General features: G+C 33.4%; 1 protein-coding gene across 1 annotated transcript in view; it reads left to right on the top strand.

Moving 5' to 3' along the window:
* The first annotated feature begins 10,602 nt into the window (after positions 1-10,602).
* LOC128225162 (GTP-binding protein Rhes-like) overlaps positions 10,603-12,634 on the top strand; it is a 149,862-nt gene continuing 147,830 nt past the window's right edge. The window contains exon 1 of the mRNA XM_052935209.1: positions 10,603-11,389. Coding sequence (XP_052791169.1) covers positions 11,131-11,389 — 259 coding nt within the window. The 5' untranslated portion in view covers positions 10,603-11,130. The remainder of the gene's footprint in view (positions 11,390-12,634) is intronic.

Here is a 12,634-nt window from a genome sequence, read left to right as displayed (position 1 = left end):
AATATCTTTTATTTTATGAGAGTATCACGAAGGCAATGAATATTTATATGAATATATCTAACTGCTTTCAGTGAAATGGCGATACCTGGTCATGCATACACTGAACATACATACATACATACATACATACATACATACATACATACATACATACAGTTGAACCGCGTTGGCTCTAACTCCCAGGTTCCGGCGAAAATACTTCGAGCCTCGATATATTCAAGCCAAGCTTGTTTACCTTCAGTATAAAGAAACCGGTCCTTTACTTCTAGTTCGAGCCAACAAGGAAATCGAGCCAAGCGAGTTCGAGCCAATGGGGTTCGCCTGTATATTTAATACAATATTTATTAGCATGTGAATATGAAAAATGGGTAACCTTAACCTTAACCTAACTTTACATCTTTACAGCTTTTTTTATCGAGAAGAACACATATTGCCGTTACAGTGACTAATTTCCCTGTCTTATTATAAGCAAAATCTGAGGCAATAACTGTGGATTTTCCTTTGATTGCACTGCGCATTCAATCTTCTTTTTCTTAAATTCTTAGCATGTTTGTATTTTTATCCTGAAATTTATCTGCAATATCATTCGACCGTGTATTTAATAGCAGAAAGTGCAAAAATACTAAATGATTGGTGCATAACTGAAATATTTACTGTGGTCGACTACAGTCTCATAAGGTAGAACTACAGTGTTTATGCTCATTTCTTTAAAATTAATTTCGGTTTCCTTCATAAGAACCATTGTTTTTCTTTTTACATTTATTTATCATTTTTGGAATACTAAAACAATATTATTAACTGTGGTCAATCCTTTTTGGGAGTAAGAGCGTATCTTTAAGCAATCATGTCATTATTCCTAGAACAAAGCCTGTATGTCTTCCCGCTCGAGTCTAATCCGATGTAACTATGCAGATAATTTCCATGATAGTTGTACTCACACGCAATAAAGTTAAGAAAAAAATACTGCAGCCTGCAATGATATATAAGGAAAATCCCTACTTATTATCTCAGTATTTACTTCACGAGATTTATTGTGATTTAAATGATTTTCTTCTCTAATATTGTGAACCGATAGTTTGAAAGGCAAATTAGTCGTTCACCGGCAATTAGTGTTGTTTTAGTTTAAATGGTTTAACTGTAAAACCAGGTCAAGGTCAGTGTTTTTCATTGTAACCTCCTAGCTAACATTGCAATTATTTAAACAAGCACAATTTTGACTGACTTAGTTGTTCGACTCTCAAGGCCTTGATAAACGTACCTAGTTTTTTATATATATATATATATATATATATATATATATATATATATATATATATATATATATATATATATATATATATATATATATATATATATATATATATATATATATATATAGTATGTATGCACTGTGTTGCTTGTGGTGTTTTGTGCTGTTCTTCAATGTTTCTTGTGTGTGATTTCAAGTTCTATGTCTTTGGCGTTTACCCAGTGCCATTAAACCGGGTTTATGTTTAAACTTTTTGCTACTGAGCTTGTTTCTGTAGCTTTACGCATATTCTTTTTGACATTATTGGTAAGTTTTATTCTTATTTCTGACGGATGTTCCAAAACATATGAAAAATCAAATGGTTATTATATTATGTTATAATTATGTATAGTTTTGATGTTCCAGAGCCCGATTTTATCATATATTTGGTTGTTTGCTTTTAATGTGAAATTCGGTTTGGGTGGTTAATTATTGAGCTGTAGTGCAAACGTTTTATTCTTAAGGCAAAGAATTAACATAACCGTAGTGCACTAACAGAACATGAAAGGTTCCACTTAGTTATTTTGTGTCTCTAGTTCATTGTCTCTCGCGTTGGCCCTTCTCTTGGGCCTTTAAACTTGGTTTATTTTCGATTTTCGACTACTGGGCTTGTCCCTGTAGTTTTTATTCCATTTTTTATACATCAAGGCTATTAATTAACGTTGCTTCCGCTAAATTAACCCAAGCAGTTTTTTTTGACATATGTAGCTTTTTGTTTTTTCAAACAAATATCTTTGAGACGGCTGCAGTGTATTATAGTTTGTTCTATGTATTCGACTTCTAGATGTTTCATTTTGTTACGCTTGGGTGGTTTTAAGGTTAAGGTTTCATTTATTTTCAAACATAGCTTTCTCGTTTCGATCTCAAATAGCATATCCATATGTCAGAAGTGTGTTCTGAAAAGCTATTTTTAAAATAACGAAGACAGCCATGGACGTCTTGAACAATAATACTTCAACATTTCACAAATACTAATAAGGCTTCCTACATTATGTGTACATGTAACATAGAACAGTTCAGTTGCAACGGATTCCAAATAATCATCTTCAACAATAATACTTCAACATATTACAAATACTAATAAGGCTTCCTACATTATGTCTACATGTAACGTAGTACAGTTGCGTAACAACCAATTTCAAATACTCATCTTTTTTGACAGCACTTTCTGCTTCTGCACTGTAATGGCTTTCTTAAAAAAATCCTCATACTGTGCGAAACGCATAGTTAGATTCTTTTGATCGTCCTTTATTGTTATAATAAAAGCTTCATTATATCCTAAGTAACAACAAATTGCCATTTTATAGCGTCAAACTGTTATCTATTTTTTTGCATTTATATGTACTTGTAAACAGCAAAATAGTTGCGGTTCTTCTTCATGCCAATGTTGAATAATTACCATGCATAGGTGTGTTTGCAGTCAAATTTAGTTTTGTTGTTAGATTTTATACATACAGGTGGACGTTGCAGGATAAATTACGTAGCATATGAATAAAAGCCATCGTATATTTGTGTTGAAGAATAATCTACATCGTTTGACACAAAGACGAACAAAACTACAAATTTCGGTTCCATCCGAAAAGTTATAAATGTTTCAGTTTGATTCTCATTTGTAAATCAGAATGGTTAATTTACATAATACAACAAAACGCTCCCGCTAATTTGTAATTTTACATCTCTATCGGACATTCCTTCCATCTTTGTCGAAATCAAGTTACCGACCCTTCTATAACACCTTTTATTCTATTTTCTGGTATTCTTAAACTGTTCTCATTCTCTCGGGTAAATGGGGTGAGTTCTTTCGAGTAATTATTGTTATTCATCAATTATTCAGGATTTTCGTTATTAATTAATATATGCTGATTGTCATAAACCCGTTCGTCGTGGCTATACATCATTGTCGCGTTACTCGAAGTACGGAGGGTTCATAACCCAAGCGTGCTGAAGAAAAGCCAGTAAATTTTTTTACAAAATTATATGTTGTCCAAAATTTAATATATGAGTGCGCGGTTTACTCGCGCATGAATAAAGGGTTAGAATTAAAAGTAATCTAAGTATAAAGTGGACATTAAAGTGAAACAATAGTGAAGATCAGAATAAAATGGACACTACAAAAAAGTGGAATTATTCCTGCAGATTTGAACTAGCTAGGATATGCAGTCAGAGACCATTTTATCACGGAAAACGGTTACTCTGGGTTACTCTGATGTATGCTATGAACATAATTTAAAACCTGTCAACACTGGAATGGGACTGGTTAACCCTTTCATGACCTGTTCTAGAAGATCAAGTTCGAAAAATTGTTTTTTTCTCAAAGGTTTCTCAAACCTGATGTTCCTAAACAAACTTTTTTGTTCTAGCACTATTCTAGAACACAATTCTTGTACAGTTCCAGATTATTTCAATGTTTATTCGAAATTAAATGTTGTGCATATTTACTAGTGGAAAATGCTTTTTAACGTTGTTGTTTCATCTAACCCTATCCTATATTTTGATATTTTGTATATGACTTGCATAGTTTGTATGTTCTTTCCGAAATAATATGTTTTTTAAAACCATTCTTTGTAAACATTGATATGTTAATCTATGCTCATACATTTTCTCACTTTTCTGGCAACTAGATTGAATGCAACAGAATTCCTACCAATTAACAATATCAAAGAGCACAACAACAAATTGATACAATTGTACACCGACAAAAACTAAATTAATTTTTAGTGATGAAATATGGCAAATACATACTAACATTTTAAACACTTTAACAGATGCCGAAAATCCGCGATTCCAAACTTCAGTCGAAAAGAAAACGTTGCAAATTAAAAGAAATCAATGTCATGCCATCTCAATGTAGTGTTTTTCAAATTTACCCCCTATATACAATTGTTTACTAAATGTTGTACTTTCGACTTATCCCAAATTATATAAACAATCTATCACGTCCTGATTACCTATTATTACTTAAATTCAAGTACTCGTAGGGACGCATTATATTTAACATGCATTAAACCTTCGAATGATGATATGGAAATGATAGATGCGTTTCCGTGTTTTATTTTTAATTTTCTCCTTAAACATGGTTTGCCGTTCTAATTCTTGCTAAAACGCCGTCGTGGTATAATTCCTGTGCATTAGAGTTTCAATTCTCGATCTTTTATTTGACAAAAAACAAGGTAACACATCTATTATCTCATAAATACATGCTGTGAACAAAGACCAAAAGTCTGATTATCGAAGGGATTATGCAGTTTGTTAGATAAGTGGCGTACTGAGTCGTTCTTCGCGACTTCCAAGTTAATTCACATGGGACTTAGACGCCCAGCCGTTCGTAAATTCCAAGTTTAATGAGCTTGAGGAGAACTTTGCTTGCGTTTGATAGTTGAAGGGTTTGTTAAAAGAGACCTGATTTTAGCTAGAAAGGCCAAACTATTTCACTGAAAAAAATAGAATGCGACGTTTGACATAGTTGCAAGGTCTCGATATGCTTTGTTTATATTAGGCCAATGGAGGTATGTCCGGGTATATTCTAATGTTTGCAAGACATGATTACCGTCCCCGTAATCAAAAGACATATTTGTGTTATACTTACTTATACTTACATAAACTTAAATACACATTTCAATTTTAATATGACTGCATTCTAAACAGCAGTATTTCGCCATGCCATCGCCCTTTTAACATCTAACTAGCATGCAAACAGTTTTAGCATTGTAGGAAATGGTGACGTAATTGAGAGTATCATCTGCGTCATGTTGTTTTAGACACTGAAAGCTGTATACAGGGATAGCAATTTTACCACCGTAATTTATTTCCAAAGTACGAGCTTGAAGGTGTCCAGGGATGAAATAGACATTGGATAAAGTAGGAAGCCAAACATCGTTTGTATATGTGTCTGTATACACCAATTAAATATTGTCTTGACTTGTAAATAATAGACATTGAATCTTTGATGTATTGCCACTAATTGTATTGCATCCTAAAAAAGCCGACATTTTACAAGATTCTGAACTATCAAGGAATGATTTGGAAAGATGTTAAATAGGAAATAAACTGCATGTGTTACTTTTTCCATTGCTGTATTTTTTTAAGTATGCATCTAATGTTTCACACAGTTCAACCGGTTAAAACAGTCGTACGACTTGTTTTATTTATGTCATCCGCTTACTATTGATTTAACATTGGCGAATTTTCAAATGCATGTAACGTACTTAAAGTAATAGAAGAGAACTTCCCACAGAAGGTTTACTTTGTGTAAATACGTTTAAGCCCAAGTCGATGAAAGTAGTATGTGGAAAGAGGCGAAACTGTTTATTGGTAGTCATGTGTGTTTTAAGATCAACATAAAACAAAATATCAAGGGTTAGGTTTCTGATATTGTATGTTTTCTCCTGTTCGAAGCTTTAAAAATGCAATGAGCTTACATGCTTGTTAAGATACATAAAAAATGAACTCTTCCGCCCCGCCTCTTATCGCTTTGAAGCTTAGATATCTTCTTTGTTGTACGTTGGTGAAATGCAAACAATATCCAGTTGTTTAGATCTTTGCACGATTTCTGTTTATCATTCCGCAGTTTCGTTTGAAATTGATTTACGTAATATAAAGACGGATACAAAATACAATATTCTGTGGTAATGCTTCCGGTTGGAAAATATTACTAAATTAAACGATATGGAATACATTGATGTTATTGTATTGCTATTAAAACAATATTTCGATATTAATGTTTTTTTTTAAAAAATGGTTTGATGTTGTTCATACCGCTAAGTGATCACTTTTAGTGAAATGAAGTCGTCAGTTCAATATAATGCTAATCAAATAATGCTCCATACCCAAACTCACAAGTATACAAAAACATCGCATCGGGCTCTAGAACATTACAAATTTACATTATTACATACATGAGATAATAACCATTTCATACTTCACATGTTTTGGAAGTTTCTTCAGAAAGATAAAATTTACCTAGTATATCAACAGCGGTCGAACAATTAAAGGTCTGTCAATATAGTGCTTGTTTAGATATATACAACATTAGTTAGGAAGTGAAAATTAAAAAGAAACCTTAACTTGAAATCACAATTCGAACCTTTTTATCGAAAATAATAGTTTTTGCCGGTGCTGGGACTTATTTGCCTGTCTAATTATCGGATCATTATTCCAAAGAAGAAAGTCGTTTCAGTCGCAACAAAATTTCCTTAAGCGATTCTGAGAAAATAACTATGGATTTTCCTTTTATGGCACTCACGCTCCAATCTTCTGTTTCTTAAAGTGGTAGCGTGTTCGTACTTTTATCATGCAAATTATCAGCAGAGTTTCATCTAATTAGACTCCAGCGAGAAGAAATAAGAGCTTAATACAAGGAATGATAAAGTGATTGTTAAATTATAAAAACTGCTTACAAGATAATATGCAATAGTTATTTGACACTTACAAATATATTTTGCTGCTGGAGGTCTGAAGCAACCGGGTCAATAAAACGATCAGTTCTCTTATTGAACGTTGCTTTAACTACGTGAACATGAGCATTCTACTGCGAACGTCCATTTCCGGTTCGTCGCGCCAGGAAAGCTATCCTGTCAACACGTTTATGTCTGCAATATAAGAGGGTCAACCATATTTTACAAATGATAACTATGATGCGAGGGTGAAGATCGCCATAGCTTTACCAACAAAGGAAATGATTCATATTTTACAATGAGGAGGAATACTCAATAGCATCCGGTTACAGCAGGGATAAATATTTCCGTTACAATAGTTAACACACTGCCATTTTGCAGCCGTACATGGAACCACTCTCACACAGACGACAACTTGAAAACGCCGAGATGGTTTTACATCCGGCGCCCGTCGGCATGGCGTTTTTAGAGCGGCACGTCCACTTTTTGCAATGAATACAGCATATTTTGGCAAAAGTGTAATCGGTCGCGCGGTCATGTTCGAAATACGAACCGGAATCCTGCAAAATGAGCATCTTGACTTAACTTGTACTAGCCTAGGGCAACCATTCAAATAAGTGGAGTGTTCGTCCGTCTCTGTAACACCAATTGTCATACTGCCAACATAGCAAACATCAACAGTAAGGGTCTTAAATAGTTTCATCACATTTGGACTCCTACCCAACTGATATTACATGCCTTTGAAAATGTCGACAAGATGTTTTGCCACTTAGGTGACATCTGACTAATATCAGCAGCTGACTTCACATGACTAATAATGTTGGTACAATTAGCAACCATTTTACACCTAACCTTCTTAAATAATTTTATTTTGATAATTATAACGAATGACATGGAATCATACTTATTAGGTCTTTTGTTTAACAAAAGTAAGCCAATTAGTGAATTGATTGGTCAATATCTGTATGATGATTTTTACTTAGCAGTCAAGTAATTTCAATAAGTAAACAAGTCTTAAGATGACCAGTGGACAAATGATCAACGTGTGGTATAAATTGGCTGCTGTACACTATTTATTATCTGGAAAATGAAAAGGCAAAATGATCAAGAATAAAATTATTAAAACTGTTGTGTTTCCATTATTTTATATTTACAGCTGTGATGGCTGAGTGGTTACGGCGTTGTAGTTCGAAAACCAATGGCGTCTCTCCGCTCAGGTTCGAACCTTGCTCGCAGCGAAAGTCTTTTATTTATGAAACTGTCAAAATGTCTTTTGAAAGGCGGATAAGCTTTGAATTGTTATGCATTGAAAATAAAAGATTTTCTGAACAAATCGAAAATAAATATCGAATTGATGAGTTAAGACATGAAATTAGTTTTAGAAATGATACAGAATTAAATTAGAAAGGTACAAAACACACTAAAAACAAGAACAAACACACGACAAAACAAGTAAAATTTTGCCCGCAGTAGGAAAACTATTATTATAAAGATTTGAGGTAAATTTGAGCCTGAAGTTTGACTAATGGAAATCAGCTAAATCTACAGAAAAAAACAATTGTCTTAAACATGATATCCATGTATGCATGTACGAAGAACACGAAAATTAACTTAGGTCTAAGGCCATTGGTTTAATTGGAGGTATAGTTACGTTTATAACCATTGTTACAACACAGATATTATATAAATATGATACGGGATAATGTACGGGCATAACGTCATCAACTTCAACTTTAAATTCCACATGTCATTTCCATGGTTATAGTCTATGTTCAAACCACTGCGAGAAAAGTTCAAGGAATAACCATAAGTTCACGAACTCTTTTAAAACTTGAAAAATTATATATGAGTTACCTCCCTTGGGGGTAAATTTGCCATTAGCTACTAAAGTCAATACAGATGGACGCACAATATCGATTCAAGCGCCATATGTAAATTTAATTTATATAAAATGACAATATAAAATACATTGTAATTATTAAGATGTCTTATTTTATCAGTGCTCTGCAGTAATGTGACATTTTTCTGGTTTGAAATCACAGGATATCATTGTCATAGGATTTTGACTGGTTCAGTCATTCACCCATTGACTATTAAGATGAAAAGATGCTAACAAATTCTGATGAAAACCTGGTCACACTATAATGATAGATAGATGTTATTTCTCTGTCTGGTGTGATTGACTTGATCCATGTGTATTTGGCATTTCTATCTTGTCGTTTCATATATATTGTCCTTTCGTCGGTGTTCATTTTAGATCTATCTAGTACAATAATATCATATTTTTGTTTACAAAATTACTCAAACGCGTTATGTAATATTGTTATCTTATCTTTAAATGGTGTTTCATAATGTTAGACTTTAGTTTCGTCGGACAAGGATTATTCTTAGAAGTCGCTGAAATATGACAAATTATTTGTACATTTTCAAATTATTCTGTAGTATCATAATATATACTAGTGTATTACAAGCTACAAGCTTTAGTTTACTGTGTATTATTGGTGTTTTGATAAATACTCGTTTGACCGAATTATATTGTATATGCAATAAACACCTTTAAATGGTAGATGCATTTCCGAGTTTTTGTTTTCTCATTAAGCATGGTATGTAGTTGCCATACTTGCAAAAGCGCACTCGTAGTATGATACCTGTGACCTAGAGCTCCAATTGACGTTGTTATAGTAGATAACAAAACACGGTTACACATTATTATTATTTCCTAAAAACAAGCTGTGAACGCTGACAGAAGCCGAATTATCGAAGAGAATATGCAGGTTGTTAGACTAGTTGTTGTCGCGACTTCCAAGTTAATACGCATGTGGTCTAAGACGCCAATGGTTCGTAATTTCCAAGTGTAATGAGCTTGAGGAGAACATTTGTTTTCCAATTAATAGCTGTGAGGTTTGTTAAACCAGACCTTAATTATTTAAGAAGCTAAAAAGGCCAACGTATTCCACTAGAAATAATTACAATGCGACGTTTAACCAAGTTGTCGTCCTCCGATCCTGAAGAATTAATGGTTTGGATGTTAATTTGGTAAGGGGTTTTTACAATTGGATTTATATTATTCCAATGTAGTCGTGTCGATTTCATTGTTTTGTTAGAAATTATTACCGTCCTCGAAAACAAAAGGTATGTTTGTGTCTTTAAACTCAAATAATTAATCAATCACTGTATTTCGAACAGTATTTTGCCTTGTTATCGCTCTTTCAACAACGAACTAGCTTGCACATATTTTAGCATTCAAGAAATGGTTACGAAAGGGAGACACTGAAAGTTGTATACAGATATAAGAAATTGACCTCCGTTAATATTTTTCAATACTTTAAGGTGTCCAGGGTTGAAATAAATATTGCATAAAATACCATACATCAATCGAGGAATGTGTTAGCAACGATGATTAAAAGAAACAAACAGCATGGGATATTATAAAACACGTTCTAGTTATTGGTTATGACAATGATCTAACCAATAAAACTGTGTCTAATCATTGTTTATTTTGAAATTATGCCTCTGATATTTCATTCAGTTAAATCGACTTAACGATTTAAACAATTTGTTTTATTATTGTTATTCGCTTAGTATTGATCAAACATACGAATTTTCTAATGCATGTAAAGCAATTCAAGTAATTAAAGAAAACTACACACCTAAGGTTAACTTTGTGTATATATGGTTTAAGATCAAAATAAAACACAATAACGCTTGTAGGTTTCTGACATTGTATGTTCCCTCCTATTTGAAGCGTTTGCCAGCGGGAAGCATACTTGTTAGATACGTGAAATTCTTCCGTCCCGCCTCTTATCGCTCTGAAACTTTTATGTCTACTTTGTTTTTGCGTTGCTAAAATGTAAACATTGCAAGATTTCTGTTGATCAATCCGTTTGTAATACCTACGTTTAATATTAATCTAAGGAATATTTGGACGGATAAAAATACCAAATGGTATGGTATTGCTTCTGGTTGGAAAAAATATTACTAAATAAAGTGGCAAAATACATTAATTTCATTGTATTTTTGTTAAAAATAAAATTTCCACATTTTACAAACAAACAAACACACAAGTATACAATAAAATCACATCGACCTCAATAACATTGAACTATATTTTGCTGCTAGAAGAATGAGGCAACGGGGTCGACAAACCGTACAGTTTTCGGATTCAACTTTTCTTTAAAAACGGAGCTTGAGCAATCTGCTGCGAAAGTCCATTTCCGGTTCTTCTCGTCAGGAAAGCTATCCTGCCAAAACCTACAAATGATTACTTTGATGCGAGTGTAGAAGTCGCAGTCGGGTTACTAGAGAGAGAAATGATACATTTTCTGCAATGAGGAGGATTATTCCGTAGCATCCGCTCGCAGCAGGGATAAACATTTTCATAACATTGATGAACACACTGTCGTTTTGCAGTCGAACCTGGAGCCACTCTTACGCAGACGACAATTCGGCATGGAGCTTTTAGAGCAAGGCGAAAACGCACCGCACGAGAATTGCAGGCGGCTAGTGATTCTTGGTTCTAGAAAAGTTGGAAAAACTGCTATTGTGTCTCGGTTTCTGAATTATAAGTTCGATGAAAAGTATACTCCGACAATTGAGGACTTTCATAGGAAGATTTACAAAATAAAAGGGAAAGCGTATCGTTTGGACATCTTGGATTCCTCTGGAAATCACCCTTTTCCTGCAATAAGGCGATTGTCTTTTATCACAGGTAATTTCTTATTACTTTCAGTATCACCATAATCTCAAAAGTGCATCACCATGGTAAACACATTGAATGATTGCATAAGACAGAGAGCATTTAGGTTACTAACACACGTCATTCCGTGTAAATTCTTGAATCATACTTGCTACTCTTAACAGGATGTGTCTACGCAGACGCCGTGTCTTTTCAAATTAAAAACAGGTAAGGTATGATCGGGTGTAGGTTTCATGTAAAACTACCTTTTTTAAATATGAAACATAAAAATCGTTTCTGAAAATGTCATTTTGAATGTTTTAAAGCAAACATGCGGAGCATATTATATTTTGTTTGGCTTTTCATTTATTGATCTGTCGTGCAAAAATCTTATTCTTGAATCAATGGAATAATAAAAATCATATTGCATCAACAGAACATTAAAGGTAAAAATAAGTTATTTTGTGTATCTAGTTTATTGTCATTTGGGCCCTTGCATTGAACCTCTTAACTTGGTTGATTTTGAATTTTCGAATACCTGGCTTGTAACGGTATTTTGCATTCTATTATTTCTACATTCAAACTATAAAGTAATAGTTAGGTGGCATGAAGTGAATTCGTAATGAATAAGAATTGGCGAAATGTGCGTAGCGAACGAGCTCTTCTTATTCAGTAAGGAAATACTTCAGATCATCTTACTTACTTAGAATACAATTTCAATGGCTGATACATTGACAACGCAAAATATGGCGCAGAGAGTTTGTATCGGACGAGTGGCGGTAGGCGGACCACTGAACATCCGCGAAAATTGAAATTCTTAATGAATGAGTCCAGTACTTAATGATTGCCTATCTGCAATTCCATTGGCTGAAAATGTAGGTTGTATTTATTATATGTGTTTGCTAATATATACCCAAAATGTTAACTTCTAAATATTTGTAGCAAACATATATCTTTTGAAACGGTTGCAGTGTATGAAAGTTTTTTCTCTCTACATATTCGACTTCTTGTTGTTAATTTGTTACGCTGTTGTTTATGGTAACATTTTAAATGTTTCCTATATAACTGTTTGTTCCATAGGTAAATTTTTAGTTAGCCAAAATCCAAATACTTAGACTGAATTCCCGCAGGTTTATAGCTTTTTTGTTCCTATCCTAAATATCATATGAAGATGTCAGAAGTGTGTACTGAAAACACACACTCTGTTTAGCATAACGAAGACAGACATGGAGGTCTTGAATAATAACATGTTGAACAACATATCACAAATACTAATAA

This window comes from Mya arenaria, chromosome 2, assembly GCF_026914265.1.
Source record: "Mya arenaria isolate MELC-2E11 chromosome 2, ASM2691426v1".
Classification (NCBI taxonomy): Eukaryota; Metazoa; Mollusca; class Bivalvia; order Myida; family Myidae; genus Mya; species Mya arenaria.
Note: the sequence above shows the minus strand (reverse complement) of the source record. Positions and strands in the feature narration are given on the sequence as shown.